Here is a 16,633-nt window from a genome sequence, read left to right on the forward strand (position 1 = left end):
CGCGATAACATACTCTACTGTACTGTACTGCAGCCGAGGTTGCCGCGTCTGCCTCTCTTGTCAACTACACCTGGAACCCGGACGAAACTGGGATATAGGGAGACCTGACTCCTTTGATTTCACCCGCCCGGCATTTTATCTCTCCACGCGACTTGATTCCCGAATAACCGACCGCGGTCTGCCTTGCGAACAATCGTTGCTGCGAAACGATAAGCCCCAAAATGCCGCTTTGTGGAGGATCCAAAACAGTGCAGCGCAAGCTTGTGCTTCTGTATGTTTGATCTCGTCAATGCCAAATCGTCCGCTCCTGGGGCTTGCGCAGTAATTGAAACCGCGCATCCAAGCCAGGAGATGCAGTGGAGCACTGATCGCTAACGTTGTCTGTCACCACATAGCGGAGATGGTGCTTGCGGTAAGACGAGTTTGCTGAATGTCTTCACCAGAGGGTATGTTACACATCGGAAACAACGCACTATCATGGCGCAAACAATGGTTTACTGATTGTCTGTGTATAGTTATTTCCCTACCGTATAGTATGTGGTCCCTATGACTCTGTAGCTTTCCCTCGTCCGGTTCGTGTACTGACTGCGATTCGGGTATTCAGTGAGCCTACTGTATTCGGTATGCAGTCTTTAGTCATTTTGTGCTTACCGTCTTTTACTGACATTGATCTGATAGAAAACTACGTCCATGGTATGAACACAATGCACGCGCTACGCTTTGTACACCACCTAGCTCATCAATTTCATTGCAGACATCTTCATCGACAATGTTCACGTCGAGCTCTCGTTATGGGACACCGCAGGTCAAGAAGAATTCGACCGACTACGGTCCCTTTCATACGACGACACCCACGCGATAATGCTTTGCTTCAGCGTATGTCCTTTTGCTCTGATCGCAAGAACTGGAGTCTTCAATGGCAAGGCCAATCTGACACGATGGTGAATACAGGTCGACTCGCCCGACTCCCTCGAGAACGTGGAATCAAAATGGGTCGGTGAAATAGCCGAAAACTGCCCCGGAGTGCGACTTGTTCTGGTTGCGCTCAAGTGCGATCTGCGAGAGCAGCAGGCCGATGACGAAGACCCCGCCAACCACGAGCCCAAGAGACCGATGATCGATTACAAGCAAGGACTGGCTGTGGCAGAGAAGATCAAGGCATTGCGATACCTAGGTTTGTCACACAACCCCTACAAGAGACATGCGTCCAATATCGAGAGAGACAACGAGTGTGACTTGCTGACACGATCATCATAGAATGCTCAGCCATGAAGAACCGCGGCGTCAACGAAGCCTTCACCGAAGCCGCCCGCGTCGCGCTGCAAGTCAAGAATGCGAAAGGCGACAAACAGAGCAGTTGCACAGTGATGTGAGGTAGACCTGTCTCAGATACTGTCTCTCTCACCCGCTTGGTTGTACAGCTCTACTTCGTCCGTTTTGTTCGTCTGTTCTGCGACTTTTGCGCCGCTCGCAGGTGCCCCACATCGACCGCCCCTGTCCTCGATTGCCCATGGTTTCACGACACCACACCTTTTCTCTTAGATTTTGTCCTGCCTTTCGCGATCTTTTTTTTTCCATCCCCCCAGTATACCCGGTTCTTTTCCTGCGTCAGATGGACGATTCTTTTCCTTTTCTTTTTCTTCTTCACCCTTCCTTTTTGCTCTCAACAACAACTCGCTCGATGTTCGCACGGGAAATATCCGCCGACTCGAATTTGTCGGTTCTGCATACATGCGGGAGGGCGGATGGTGTATGTGTGGTGTTGGGGGCTCCATTTAAAAAAGTGGTCAGAGTTCTCTTTTGAGCCAAAAGGTGTTGTGGATTGTGGATTCTTTTCTCCTTTCCTGTCCGTTTGTTGGCGTTCTGAGTATTGGTATCTTTCTTCTTGTCTTCCTCTTCTCGACTATTACAATCTCTGCAAGTTGCGATATGCAAGCACTGCACTGTATCGGTTCGAGACGAGAGAAAGAGAAAGAAATGGGATTCTAGATTCCTATCTGTGAACAACTTTTCAACCAAACTCTCTGCTGACTTGTGTCCTGTGATCCGACTATTCATGGCCCCTGTTCTACGCCCGGCTTCAAGGGAACATATCCGAGAAATGTGAGTCGGATTAGGATCGAGCGGTCAGTACACAACATCTGATACTGAACGCCCCCAAGAAAAGAGATAGGAGAGCCAGTGCCTCAAGGTCCTGCAAGACTGCTCGTGGCGATCCATCAGACTGTTCCTTTCTCTGTTCACTCTCTCCAGTACCTCCTTGCTATTCTTTCCGCTGAATAGTGTATATGTACAACTCTAGCAGGACTCTTTGAGGGATTGTACACTGCGAGTCAGCCTGGGCCGGCGGCGTTTCTTCTGATTTCTTCTGAAAGAACGGAGCTCCGCTTTCTATTCTCTTCGCCGGGAGGAAGATCGCTTATCTATGCACCGAAGACAACATTGCGGGAGTTGGTGTATACATGAACAGGCTTTCCTTACTTGCCTACTAAGCCAAGGATACCGATCTCGCTTATGTTTCAAGTGTCTCTCTGGCTTTAATAGTGGGCCTGGGCGTTTTTGCGCTGTATACAGAATTGAGATGAGAAGGACCTCGGGTCACTTCTCGTATGGTGCCTCGAAAAGCATCGATCCCAATGATGGGTGAGGAGTAATTCGTCTTCGAGGAGGCAGGTAGCCGTGTAAGCAGCGCTATCACATAGCTGTGAGTGCAGGTTGCTTTGTATATCCTTCTACGTAGCCGTAAGAGGTGCTGCTTTGGGTTCTCGTGCTGGGAAAATGCTGTACTGCTGTTGAGGATCTACCCACGTTCTTCATATAAGTGAAAGCACGATAGATTGCGGGTTTGTTCGATCCTTCGATAGACGAGGGGAGCCGAGCAAGTGGCAGTCCACAGCTCAGGACTGGTGAAAGATGCAGACATCGCTGGCTGATATGTGCTCCAATTATTGCGCATGGAGTCTGTGAACGGCTATAGCGGTGAAACTACATGTCCATCGTGAATCCCTCGATGGGATGCAATGGAACAGGAACAACCACATTCGAGCCCACTTTGCACATGGGACAGCAAGACGGCATCCAATGGAAGTCCCGAACGACCAACCCCTTTCAACATCACATTGCCAGGAACAGATCGGCGTGGTAATACACACGTGGCAGAAGACGACGTGTCCGAGGACATTATCTGACTGCGAAAAGGGTCGTTGCATTTCAAGATTTCGACCTCGGAGTCTTTGCAGCACCCCAACATTACCTCCCGCGGCATATATCACACGCAAGTGCCACGAGCTCCCCTCCTCTCAACGCCGCAAGATGTACCGAGAAGAGGACAGCTACAGATGACCGCCTTTCTACAGAGCGATATGATACATTGTGCCGCACAGGTATCGTGCTCTGTGTGCCGATGTAATATGTGAACAAGATAGATACCGGAGCCAAGACTACAGACACACCCTGTCTGCCTTTCCGCTGCTGCCTTATGTAGTGATGTCTACAGTACCATCAGCAGGTGAGAGCAATGGTGATCGGCGCTTTGGGATCTATCCAGATCCAGCCAGAGAACGTGGCAAGGTAATGCAGAGATAGAAAAAGTATCACCCCTGGGAGGCCTGAACGCTATCGGATGTTGGCACAAAACGTTTGTGTGCAACCCGCGAAAGGCTGATGAATCTGTACCAGTCGACGGTACATACAGACCTTGGGCAAGGAAAGGTAATGTGATGCTACCTGTACTTGAATACGTAATGTGCGGACAGTGCGCCGACGGCGAAGTGTCAATAATGGTACGTCGATACAGTTAGCTGTTCTGACTACCTACCTTACCTACTGTACTTTAGGACTGCGGGTCACTGCAGACTGTGTCACTTGAATCTAGATATCAGACGGTTTGTAACATCAGCCTACTTCGCCCCTCGAGGACATTACACAGCTTCTTGACTCGTGAAAAGACTTGCCTTCAAACATCACAATCCACATTCCTGAGGTATAACAAGCACTGCCGTTTCCACTCCATGACGGACGAGTGGGTAGACCGAGGAAAGCTTGCTCAACCGACCTTTACGCCACTCCGCGCTCACGAATGAACAAGCCTTGAAGTCTTGTCATGCCACACCAATTGAAAGCACTAAAAGCAACCAAACGTCCGTTCTGGGGAGGGAGAGGAGTAAGAAGATACTTTGATACCTGCCGCCCCCCATCCACCTTGCTTAACAGGTGAGAAGACAAGGTTTGGGCCCTTTCTTACTCGGTGCCTCGGCAGATTTCCTGAATCTACTCCAAGACTCTCGCCCCCCAAGACTATACCCCGCAATTGTCAGGACTATGGTTCTCGGATTTTGTTTCGTGGGTGTTTGAGTGGGCTTGCTTGCGTGCATACTACACGGAACGGGATATCGCGTCGCCGGCGAATGCCTTGATGATCAGACTTGTATTTCCACGGCGGGATGTGACGAGGATGGTGAATTCAAAACCTCTCAGACAACACCTCACGAGGACAATGACAGCTTTGGGACCGAAAGCATCAAAGTTCGTGAAGACTCTCAGCGATGGCAAATTGAGAGCGATCCCCCACCAATCTTGCTTTCTACAGATTGCGCCAAACACGCTACCAATCATCGTCCCTCTGCAGGAGACAAGTGTGCTAACACTGCATGGGGCGATAGATCGCCAACAGATGATCCACTTTTCTCCGCATATTGATCAGTAGCGTTCCTATCGTTCATACCGAGGATGCGGGGCCCCATGATATCTCGCGGTTTACTCTTTATTACCCCATGGGCTGGCGGCGGCTCAACCCAAATCGAGGTCTGGCGCTAGTCGTGTACCTGTCTAGTACACTATTGACGTTTTGGTGTGTGTTGATCTCCCTAACTGTCTTTGCGTCGAGGGAATGACTTGTATAAATACTACTCAGGAGTCTTCTCTGGATCCGGAATCGTTTTAGATCGACAACTATTTCTGGATATTATTTATACATAAGCCTTGAGATTATCCGAGTTATACTGAACCGTCAAACTTGAATAGCACAATTACTACGACAAAGATGACTGAGACAACCGAGAAGATCGATCACCATATGGTGGAGAACCGCGACACTGCTGATGGCGCACCACTGGGCCGCACAGTCACCGTCACTTTGAGTCCCGAGCAGTATGAAAAGACCTTTTTCCAGCCCTCGGCGCCCCGGCGTGGAGATCTTGCAAAGCGATTTGGTGAGTTGAAAGCAGTATACTCAATTTGGGTGAACATGTATACTTATACCATCTTACAGCGAATCCCACTCTGCTAGGATTGATGGGTTTCCTGATTCCCTATACTTCGACAGTTTTGTGTCTGCTTGGACTCCGAGGGGCTGTAGCTCCTTACAGTCTGGCTGGTCTCAGCGGCGACTATTACTTTCTTGGTTCTATTGCCATGGTTCTCGCTGGCGTAATGGAATTTATTCTGGGAAACAGTACGTTTCTCCCCTTGATGTTTATCATGTACGCAAAAGCTAACGTTTGTCCAACAGCTTTCCCATTCACCGTCTTTATCATCTACGGCTGCCATTGGGGTAGCTTGGCCTACACGCAAGACCCGATCCATCAGGTGACTGCTGCTTTCGAGTCAGTCGGCGGCGCTGAGGGCGCTGCGTACAACGCATCCCAGGGATTCCACAACGTGACGATGTAAGTAATCATGCTTTAGCTTGGAAGAAGACCATGACTAATGCTATATCTACCAGGGTACTCGTCAGCTTCACGTTCCTCATTTGCACGTTCCGCGTCAACGCTCTCTTCACGCTGACGTTCTTCGGTCTCGTCATGCTTTTCTCCTTCATCGCCGCCGCGGACTTCTCGGTCGCCTCTGCAACGACCGCAGCCGACCTCGAACACATCTCCACACTTCTTCGATTTGCAGGAGGGTTCGGAATGATAGGCGCCGTCTGTGGCTGGTATCTCTGTATCGTCACCGGATGCGCGGCTGTGGGTATCCCGTGCCCGTTGCCGGTGTTTGATCTTTCCAGCAAGATCTTCCCTTCGAAGACCGACAAGGGCGTCTAGGCGTTTTCGCTTCTGTAAATAGCAGCTGTGTCTGTATGCTAGTGGCCACAAGATATCGGATGACTGGACGAGTCTGGATCGCAACGGAACATGCTCTCGATCAAGTCCATGAAGCGAATCTGCCAAATATAAGATTAATGTACAATGAATCATGATTTCCATCATTGCTGCTGCAAGAGTAAATGAACGATCAAACTCGTCGAGGTCTATACTTGATGTCATGTGCGTCTCGTGCATACAGGAGTTTGAACTACTATCATGGGAATTGCCAGCAAGATATCCCGTGCCTCTGACAACGTCGATACACGCAACGCGCAGGTAATTACAGTCCAGTGCAGGTAGAACTAGAGCTAGGTGCAGGTAGCCAAAAGTTCAGTGCAGGTAGGACTCAGTGCAGGTAGGACTCAGTGCGGGCAGTACTCAGTGCGGGCAGTACTCAGTGCTGGCGGCGGGCTCAATGCAGGTAGGACCAGAGCTCAGTGCAGGTAGCTAAGAGCTCAGTGCAGGTAGAGACTCGAAAGCTAGGTGGTAGTAGAAGAAAGAAAGGTTTTGGTGGGGGGCTTCTACCTGCACCGAGTCCCTGCTCTACTTTCGGCGTCTACCCGCACTGAGATGTTAGTGACTCACGTATGCTCTTTGCCAATACCATTCTTTGGTGGACAGATACATTCAGTAAAGTTTGAGGACGGTGTATGATGACACAAATGAAAATCTCCATAGACCGCGCACCATCTCAATGGCTTCGAGTCCATCCATTGCTGTCTCTCTATCATTACGCCCACCATCATATAGCTTAAAGGATGCCCAAGTCCCCAACCTAGAAATATCAGTTACTCTCCACGCAGAACACGCCATCGTCATCTTGACATGGGGTACGATCTTCAACGCCAAGCTCGCCCTCAAGCGACGAAACTTCGAACTACACGACACGGCATGCGAGCCTCCCCGTATGATCAGTCTGGAGACGAGCAAAGGTCCGAAACGATCTGGAGTCCAGAGACGTCGAGGACACCCTGACGAGCAATACTACCTGACGCTGCGACCAGGCCATGCAGTTGTGCTTACACATGCGTTTTCTGTCCTGAGACGGAGACATAGCGTGATGCATGGGAGATTGGAGGACATGGTGTTTCCGTTACCTGGCCATGAATATCGTCTGGGTATCGCTGCTGATGAGGTTGTCGGTAAATGGTGGTGGGGCACGGTCGATGATGTTCTTAATGATGAGACTGGTCCGATTAAGGATCTGGACAGAGTGCGAGGCGAGCGGGCGATTGGTATTCGTGCTGATCCTGTTGGGTTCACTGTGTATGAATGAACGTATAGTAGTGTCGTCGCATGGACTTCGCTTTGCTTCCAATTCTGATTAGAGCATGTAGTAGGCTGTTGAGTGGTATACAGCGTCATTGGAGGTGACCGAGTGTCCCGCAGTGTAACAAGAGCCAACAGACGAGCGTCATGCAGCCAAGGATGAGACGAAGCCGGAGCGTCTTTCGGATGTCGTTCCTTTGATCCTTTATATTGTGACATGAAGCCAGAGCGTCATGCGTCTTGTTTTCTCTGCTATGATCTGCAGCCAGAGCATAACATGAGCCAGGGTCAGAAGTTGAGACTCGAGTCCTTCCTCTGTCGAATGACATTTATATCGATTTTTCAGCGATCCTTGCCGGATAAATTATCCAGCAGAAAACGAGCCCCTTCTTCGGTTGTTACTAAAGGATATCATCTCAACAATATCATGTATCAACTAGCGAACCAGCATTGTGAAAACAGACCTTATTAGTAGCACAGCGTCAGGAACAAGAAGAACAAGAAGTGAATGTCAATGCGCAGAATATCAAGCAGTGGGTTGCATTGTGCTGAGGAGAATGCGGAGGATTTTCGTCACCCAGGTGGTCAAGTGTGTGGAGGAGAAGAATCCTTCGTGTTGAAGGCGTTGAAGATGGTCAGTGTACGGTCGGGTAGGTCTAGATGAATACCTTACCTCTAGCTAGAACAGCTGCAGTTATAGTCGTGGTCCACAATCTTTCTTATCATTGCCCTTCGTGAATAGAACACATATTGCAGAGAGAGAAAACCCAGAGCTCCTTCCCTTTCTGATTAGGAATAGCTAGCATCGCTACCTTGCCTACCGACTTTGGAGCGTGGAGGAAATCCCCTTGGAGAATGAAAAGAAAAATGAATAAAAGATCTGCAGATTTTGGGTCATCTATCATACCAACTAACCTTCATTGTACTTTCCCTCTACTTTACCCTTCCTCTTCTTTCTATCCTTCATCGTCTATTGATCTCCTGTTCCGAACACGAACTTGGATAGAGAAAAGGAAAAAAAAAACAAGACGTGTCTATTTCTTTTTGATTATGCTTTTGCATGCATGTAATACCATACGACAAGAAGAAAGAGCTTAAGCACCGTTCTGAGCGGGCTTGAGCTCGCCTCTTACACCTCCCTTGCCACCGACCTCGCGCACGACGAGCGTGACGCCGAGCTCGGCAGAGACGTTGATCTGCACCTCGACCTTGCCGCCCTTCTTGACGCCCTTTACAGCGGCCTCGGCGAGCGGGCTGCCGGCCTTCCATATCCTCTCTCTGATCTCCTCGTCCTCGTCCTCGTCGTCCTCGCTGTCGTCATCCTCGTCGCTGTCCTCCTCGGTCTTCTCGGCCTTGGGCTTGGGCTCGGGCTTGGTCACCTTGATCTCGCGCTCGCCCTCGCAGAGCCTGACGAGCACATGACCCGCAGCGGCGATCTGGGCAGTCTTTCGCACGGGCACGGCGGTCTGGGCGGCGACAATGGGGGTGAAGACGTCGTCGCCGGAAGCGTTCTTGACAATGACGCCGATGGCCTTGGTGGTGTGGGGTGCATTGGTGATGGCGGCGTGGGTGGATTGCTCAATGTCCTCCTTCTCGAACTCGGCGACGAGCGAGGCCTGGATGGCGGCACCGCGGGCGGCGAGCTCGCTGGGGTTCAGAGATGTGCTGTTGGTGGCGGGGGCCATGACGGTGGTGCTCTCGGGGAAAGCAGACTCGAGGTTGCGGGCGATCTTGGGAGTGTGCGAAGTGCCGCCGGCAAGGATAATCTCGTCAATGTCGAGCACGTCGAGGTCGGCCTTTTGCACGGCGGTCTGGATGAGCTGGGTGAATTGGGCAAAGACCTTGTTGGCGAGGAGCTCGTAGCGAGTGCGGTTCACAGACAGAGAGAAATCAATTCCGTCGGCGAGAGACTCAATGCCAAAGATGGCAGAGGCTCCGAGAGACAGCGACTTCTTGACAGCCTCGGCCTCGAGCTTCAGCTTGGCCAGAGAGCGGGCGTTGGCCTTGGGATCGGTCTTGTTCTTCTTCTGGAAGTCCTTGGCGGCGTAGTCGATCAGGACGTCGTCGAGGTTGGAACCGCCGAGCTCGTAGTCGTGGGCGGTGGCGAGGATGGTGTACATGCCGCCGCGCGAGGCGATGACGGCGACATCAGAGCGAGTGCCACCGAGGTCGGCGACCACGACAATCTTGTCCTGGGGCGCCGAGTCGGTGGTGCGGGCGTCGTAGGCGAGCAGGGCAGCGACGGGCTCGTGGATGAACTGCAGAACCTGAAGCCCGGCGTCCGAGGCGGCCTTGTCGAGAGCGGCCTTCTGGGCGTCGGTGAAGTCGGTGGGCACGGTCATGACGGCGGCAGTGACGCTGTTTCCGAGGTAGTCGCCGGCAGACTTTGCGAGACGGCGCAGGTGACGGGTGACAATCTCGTCGCAAGCCACGGCATTGGCCTCGGGCGTCTCCTTGTCCTTGATGGAGAAGACGACGGAGTCTGCCTCCTCAATGGGATGGGCCGAGGCGTGCGAGGGAGTAGGGTCTATCGACTTGAACGACTTGCCCAGGTAGTCTCTGAAGTAGGCGACGGTGTTGGTCGGGTTGCGCACGAGTTGAGCCTTGGCCTGGGTGCCCTGGAACTCCTCGCCCTCGACATAGGAAAGAACGGTGGGGATCTGGCGGTCTCCTTCCTCATTTGCAATGACGCTGGCCTTGCCTTCGCTCGACGTCCATGCGATGCTGCTGTATGAGTTTCCGAAAGAGATACCGATGGCCACCTTGGGCGAAGTTTCCGTCTCTTCGCTCATTTTGTTTTGGGGGTTTTGTATGTTGTTGATGCAAGGATAGAGAATAAATGCGAGTGGGAAAGAAAAAGAAAATCACAAGTCTGGTTGGTGCAAACGCTGTTCGTTCGATGGCTTCAGGAAAAAAGTCCAATCCATCTCGACTTTTCGGTTGATGTTCGGCGGTCATCCTTGGCGGGGAAAGGCGATCTTATCTCATCCCATCTCATCCCATCTCATCTTGATCCTCGATCTTCATACCATATCCTGGGTGATATAACTTATACGGCTCAACTTCAAGCATGTAGCACGTACGGCCACAGGCAGCTGAATACTGGGCATCCCGTCCGCTCTGCCATACATAAGCAGTTGACCGGCAGATTAGTACTACGGTGGGTGACCACGTGGGAATCCCTGCTGCCGTACGTTTTGATCTGGTTTTTTGCCTTTCTTTGTTGCACCTATATCTTTCGGCTATCCTGATACGCATCTCCTTGTCTATATTGTTCGTACCTACAGTTGTTCGAGTGGGTATATGCCTTGGTCTTTTACTGAACATACAAGAGAGGCTTTACATACAAGAGAAGAAGATGAAATGGTTGGAATAGGAAAGAAAAGGTATATATCATGAGTAGCATCTTACCTACCAAGATACCCCCGAGCGGATGCAGCAGATGAATCAAATGGAAAAGTACTCTATCCCTCGAAAATGCCATGGTTGAGCTCGATACCCATGTCGCCCGCCATGCTCTTCATCTGCTTCTCCAGATCCGCGTCCATGCCCTCGCCGACTCCCCAGAACTGCTTGATGCGTGACCACCACCAGAAGAAGTCGGTGCCGACAAGCACAACGCGGAATAGCAAATGACTGCCGTAGTTCCTCCATTTCTCCGTGATGCCCAGGTTCTCGTGCTCCGTCAGTGCTCTGCTCGCCCACATCGAAGTGATCTTGATGCGGTTGACGGGAGATCCCAAGAATTGATTGTTTCCTTGCACGATGCGCAGGTTGCGTCCGATGAAGATCAGCTCTTGGGGGAATTGGGCCTCGTCGCCCAGGATCTGCTTGATGCCTTTTCGCATCTGCATTTGCATCTCGTAGGCGCGCTCGCGTTTCTCCTTCTCTGTCAGCCCTTTGATGCCTCTGCTCGTGCTGCCGTCTCCACCCGTGTACGGTCTCATGAGCGTTGCTGATGCAAAGAGATCGGGCGAGCGGATGCCCCAGCCTGAAGATATCTTCTTGATCGTGGCGTTGTCGAAGGTCATAAGTGATTTCCAGAAAAGAGCGTAGTCGTGACGAAACTCGGGAGACATGTGAATGTACAGGCCATGATCGATGAGAACCAGCTCGGGCTTGCCATTGGGTAGACGTCGAATAAAGATGTTGCCTGGATGGGGATCGCAGTGGACAATTCCCCAGAGAAACATTTGAGCAGAAAAGAGAGAGACCATGGTTTCCATGACGCTCTTGAGGCTCAGCCCGAGTCCGCCGTCGCCACGAGACCCCTTCCAAGAATCACGAGCGGGCTTGAGTTTTTCGTTGTCGGGGTCCTTGTGAGAGATGGACTCGAAAGTGGTTTCGTCAGGAGGTGGCAGAGGTCGACCACCTGCACCGGGACTGCCCTTCCGCCAACCACCTCTCCAGGGTCGAGTGATTCCATCCTTATCCCAGAGACGAACGCCTTCGATCCATTCTGCAGTCATGACACGTCTGGAAGATAGCTCAGGATAGACTTTTGGAATGTAGACCTTGCCATTCAGGCGAGGCTCGTTGAGGACGAGTCGTCGCATGTCGTCTGCATTTTTGGCTTCGTTCTGGAAGTCGGTCTCGAGCATGAGCCGCTCAGAAATATACGGCACAAGGCTGTAGAGAGGGATGTCGAACCAGTAGGTGTAGATGCGTGTGACGACTCTTTGGGGTTTGTTAGTACGGCATACAGAGTGTAGAAACGAGCCAGGAAAGAAACATACTTGAAAGCCCACAGATCCCAGCCGACCTGTCTCTCAATCTCTCTCTTCTGGATCTTGATGGCTACTTCTCTGCCATCTGCCAACCTCGCCCAATGCACCTGAGCCACGCTGGCGCTGGCCCTGGCGCTTCTCTCCATGACTCCCTTGCCATGCTGCACAGGCAGGTCGTCGAAACTCACACCAAACACCTCCTCGACCTCCTTTCCGAAATCCTCGCGCACGACTCTTTGCACATCCCTCCAAGAGTTCTGCGGCGCGTCGTCGAACATGCTCGCGAACATCTTCTGGAATTCCGGCGGCAGGATGGCGCTCTGCATGGCGATTGCCTGGCCGATCTTGAGATACAGGCCGCCGTTCTCACGCAACAGATGAAACAAACGCTCGGCATTTCTGTGATGCACCTCTGCCAGACTCTTTGCGAAGGGCGGGTTGGGCCTGAAGTTAATCTTGTAGTCAAGCGCGGCGATGAGGCCGACGGTGAATGTACGGGTGCAGCGAGTAAGGACAGCGTCAAAGGCATACTGATCTACGACATGCACTGCGCCTACCAACAATGCAAGCTGTATCAAGCGACGCAATACTTTGCGCGTTCGACGGTATTCTTTTGCTGGCCGCGGTTTGCCCAGAGACTCGGGCGAGGGAGGCGTCAGTGGTTGGAAGCCTTGAACTCTGCGGCTAGAATGCGACAAGAAACGCTTAGAAGGAAGAGACAAAAGAGACAACGGCGACGAGGGACTACTGCCGTCATAACGGCCGGTCCTGCTGAGATGCGCTCTGGGATTGATCGCACTCGTACTCAGTGTGTGCTGATGGCTTCCTCGTTGCAGCACTAACCGTCGGCGCATCAAACCGTGATATGCATCTGATGGGCGGCATAATCGCCATGGAGTGAGCATCGCTCGTGCTCGACCCTAGCAGAATTCAACAAGAGGAAAATCGCGCGAGGTGTGCGACAGGTAGGTAATATTCATATTAGAAATAGAAATGCAAATGCATGTGATGGTGGAAATCTACCTTGACTTTACCAGAACTATCATGACGTCGACACTAGACCCGATGCGAGTCATGGATCAAGGTACCTGGACAGAGTCTCCGCATCTAATCTAATCTACGACAATTTCTAGACTAACATAACACCACCCAGAAGACGAGGACCGCGTGAGAAGAGAAGAAAATTAATGATTATTCGTGATTATAATAATGAAAAGTATAGGAAAGACGAATGCTCGTCATCATCACCAATCCTCCCGATAAGACTTTTACCCTTTGCTCATTTTCATAGAACATTTCCCTCTCTCTCATCCCTCAGCGCGCATTGCGCTTCCGGCCAAGGAAAAGCAAGCCGCAGGACCGTCGTCCTTGGATGTCCGTGTCAGCTCGACCTACCACTTCTTCCTCGACCTCTGATCTAGTTCCCGAAGACTGTGTCTGAAACAGAGCTTCGTCATCCCATGCTTGGCCGCTCGTCCTGCGCGGTCTTCGTTCTCTTCTGTCTGTGGACAAGCCACTCGCCTCGATAGCATTCCCGCGCTCGCGTCTCAGGACGACAATGTTGGCCTCCTCGATGATGACTCCGGACTCGGATGAAGCAGTTGGTCTCGTCTTTTTGTCGAGACTGTTATAGCCCTGGCCACCACCTATGTATCCCTGCAAGCTATCACTGGTGATATGCGATTGCCTGGCACCTTCGAGTAGCCGCGGCAGATGGTGCACAATCTCGACTCGTCCATGGTCCTGGTGATCAGACTGAGCCCCTTGGTTTGCTTCTCCATGACGCTCTAAGATATCATGTAGATGATGGTGGTACATGGTATGCGCTTTCTCCTCGCCATCTCCAAGTCGTGCAAGTTGGACATGTCGTTCAGCCATCATCTTGTGCTCAACATCCTCGGGAGAAACCTATTCCGCCGTCGTCCTGCTTCGTTCGTCCTCTTCCAAGACGTCGGACAAACGAGTGGGATGGTGATGTCTGCTACTGACCCAACCCTCATATCCACCACCTTCGTAATCGGCTGGCTCGGCAAAAGTGCCTGCCTGAGCAGACGCCATGGCTTGCGCACTCGTTGGCGGTAGGGAAGGCTCGTCTGCGAGCTGCTGGGGCGGCGAGGGGGCACGCAGACCATACTGGGCAGCCAACTCTCGCTCTCTTGCAATATCTGCGGGATCCGCAGCAGTCGAGGGATCGTCGCTTATCTCGCTCCTGGCGCTTGTCGAAGAGCTCAATCCTGCTGCCCTGTGACCTCTACTTACCGTCACCGTGGGTGGGAGACCAGACTGCTGTGGCGCGATAGGGACTTGTCTCTGTGACGAGTCCCGAACGATCGGCTTGCCATGATCATCGAGTCGAACGCTGCCGTATGGATCCAGCTCGTATTCCGTGTCATTACTGGCGTGACTCGAAACAAACGAAGGCTGGTCTCTCAACTCGTGTTGCTGCGGGCCCTGCGATACGAACGTCGGCTGTTGCGTAGGGTGAGCTGTGGATGTCGATGAATGCGGCGAATGAAGAAAGGTTTGAGCCGGCTGATGACGATAGAACGATTCTGGTGAGTCTTCGGCGCCACCTGTTTGCGGGGCAGTAAGAGTTCTGCCAGGCTGGACAGGCGTATCTTGTGGGGTTGACGAGACAGCAATATTCGCCGGCCTCGTGTTCGGCGACACTTCATGTTGTCGTTGTTGTGGAGAAATTACAGTTGGTGCTGTTGACCCTGAAGTAGCAGGTGTGTTGCCTAGCGGATATGGTTGATAGGTACCGGCCGCAAGTGAAGACCCGCCCTGTTCGGCATGGGATGCTTGTTGTCGTGTCCGACTTGCCTCTGTGAACGGATCTGTGTCAGTAGGCGACGGCGGCTCGTCTTGATAGTTGTGCCCGAGCGAAGCCTCTCTTTGACTTTGATGTGCTTGTGCATATTCCTCGCTCGTCGTCGGTCGTCGTTCGCTGTCTCCACGGCTGACTCCGGCGCTGAATTGGGTGGGCACCACCTGGACGCCGCCGATTGTGGTAGGTGCGCCTTCCCTAAGGCGAGTCGTTAACTCCCGTTCCTCGTGCTCCTTTCTACCGAGCTCCTCCCACGCGCGTCTGGCTTCGTCCTTGCTGATGAGTAGTTCCCTTCTGATCTCACTGACCATCTTGTCGGCGTTCCTCTTGTCTTGTTCAGCCTGGTTGGCACGAGCATAGGCGTCAGCCCTTGCAGCACGCTCGTTTTGGAGAGCATTCTCGAGTTTGGCACGGTCTTCTTGAGCATGCTCTTGTTCACTGCGTGTCTCGAAGAACCACCGTTGAAATTTACGCTCCGAACTGGCTCTGAGTCGCTGCAGCTCGACGACAGCATGGAAAAGATTCGCGCCTGCCGCTGAGAGATCGTTTATCTGCCTTGAAAGGGCAGTAGCAGAGGGCACGTTCCTGCCAATCTCTTCTGTATTCATTTCGAGCTTGTGCAGCCAGTATGAAGTGAGTCCTTCCCAATGCGAAGACAATTGTTCCCACCTCTCAAAGGCATGAGGGAATGATGAAGCGGTGCCTTTGGTTTCTTGCGATTCCGGCTCTTGGACCGGTGGTGCTGAAGCTGCGGGCGCCGATGATTGCCGCAAGCCTGGTTGTGCAGGTTGTGCAGGTTGTGTACCCCGACGAGCTGAGGATGGGGCAGCCTGGCTAGGTGTGGCGGCCGCTCTTCCCACTCCTGTCGCCGTAGGTTCTTGTGTTGTCATGCCTGCTCTGTACCGTGAAGTTGGCATATTTGTATCTTCTCCTCGCCCGAAGCCTGGTGCTTGCATACGGCCAGCCGACGTGGTCGGCCGTTCACTCGGGCTCGGCCCCCCTGCCTCGGCATAGCGCTCTTTCTCACCACCGCGGATGTCAGGCTTTTGTTCAACGACGCCGGGAATGGCAGAAGTTGTCAGACTCCTTCGATGACCCGCATACCCTCCACTCTCTCTCTGTGTATCCGCAACGCCAGCAGCAGTCCTCTTGTCCGCGGCCCGTCTCTTGAACTCTTCTTCCTCGGCTGCTCTGACGGCTTGCTCCGCCTGTGCTCTCTCCGCCTCGGCGCGACGTCTGGCTTCTCGTGCATTCCGCTCGTTCATTATGTCCCGTGGGGTGCGGAGTCCTGAGCTGGACGCTTTCGAGACAGGAACATCGCTACCACCACCCATTGGACGAGAGGAAGCTGGAGCGCCATGTCCATTGTGGGGGCCTCCTCGGACCAGATCTGACATCTGCGCTTCCTCCTCCACCAGGTCTGGGGAGAACGGGTACGGTGTCCGTATCGCTTCCTCGAGCGCGTATAGAATCGCAGAGTGGGTGCGTCGCGAGATTCTGAGAGCGGGATGAGGAGTGTACCCTTGTGGATGCACCGAAGTTGCCCTTCGCGGTGGGCTCGAAGAGGAAACACCGATGGCACTGGCTTGTCGGTCACGAGAGCCCGAGTCGAGTGAGCGCGACCGCTGGCGACGTGGAGGTATCGACGGCGGCGAGGCACGGTCGTCGGGGTAGTCTCGCTGGTCAAACCGAGGAGTGCGACGTAGGATGTGGGAGTTGGCTAGACT

The 16,633-nt window shown here is 52.7% G+C and overlaps 4 protein-coding genes across 4 annotated transcripts; 2 read left to right on the forward strand and 2 right to left on the reverse strand.

The window, feature by feature from the left end:
• Positions 1-221: 221 nt before the first annotated feature.
• Positions 222-1,373, forward strand: AAFC00_005701 (uncharacterized protein; the record flags this gene model as incomplete). Its single annotated transcript, XM_069345524.1, has 8 exons — positions 222-271; positions 396-446; positions 516-533; positions 605-621; positions 679-693; positions 755-876; positions 952-1,174; positions 1,258-1,373. 8 exons carry the CDS (start codon positions 222-224, stop codon positions 1,371-1,373), a joined length of 612 nt encoding a protein of 203 aa, XP_069197726.1.
• A 3,668-nt stretch (positions 1,374-5,041) lies between these two features.
• On the forward strand, positions 5,042-6,041 carry AAFC00_005702 (uncharacterized protein; the record flags this gene model as incomplete). Its single annotated transcript, XM_069345525.1, has 4 exons — positions 5,042-5,210; positions 5,270-5,452; positions 5,510-5,666; positions 5,723-6,041. 4 exons carry the CDS (start codon positions 5,042-5,044, stop codon positions 6,039-6,041), a joined length of 828 nt encoding a protein of 275 aa, XP_069197727.1.
• A 2,405-nt stretch (positions 6,042-8,446) lies between these two features.
• On the reverse strand, positions 8,447-10,144 carry AAFC00_005703 (uncharacterized protein; the record flags this gene model as incomplete). Its single annotated transcript, XM_069345527.1, has 1 exon — positions 8,447-10,144. The coding sequence occupies one exon, from the start codon at positions 10,142-10,144 to the stop codon at positions 8,447-8,449; it is 1,698 nt and encodes a 565-aa protein (XP_069197728.1).
• Positions 10,145-10,816: 672 nt separating this feature from the next.
• On the reverse strand, positions 10,817-12,933 carry AAFC00_005704 (uncharacterized protein; the record flags this gene model as incomplete). The annotated part of the gene is made up of 2 exons (XM_069348590.1): positions 10,817-12,029; positions 12,089-12,933. 2 exons carry the CDS (start codon positions 12,931-12,933, stop codon positions 10,817-10,819), a joined length of 2,058 nt encoding a protein of 685 aa, XP_069197729.1.
• Positions 12,934-16,633: the final 3,700 nt, after the last annotated feature.

The sequence above is a fragment of the Neodothiora populina genome, assembly GCF_041146345.1.
Source record: "Neodothiora populina strain CPC 39397 chromosome Unknown canker_contig_6, whole genome shotgun sequence".
Taxonomy (NCBI): domain Eukaryota; kingdom Fungi; phylum Ascomycota; class Dothideomycetes; order Dothideales; family Dothioraceae; genus Neodothiora; species Neodothiora populina.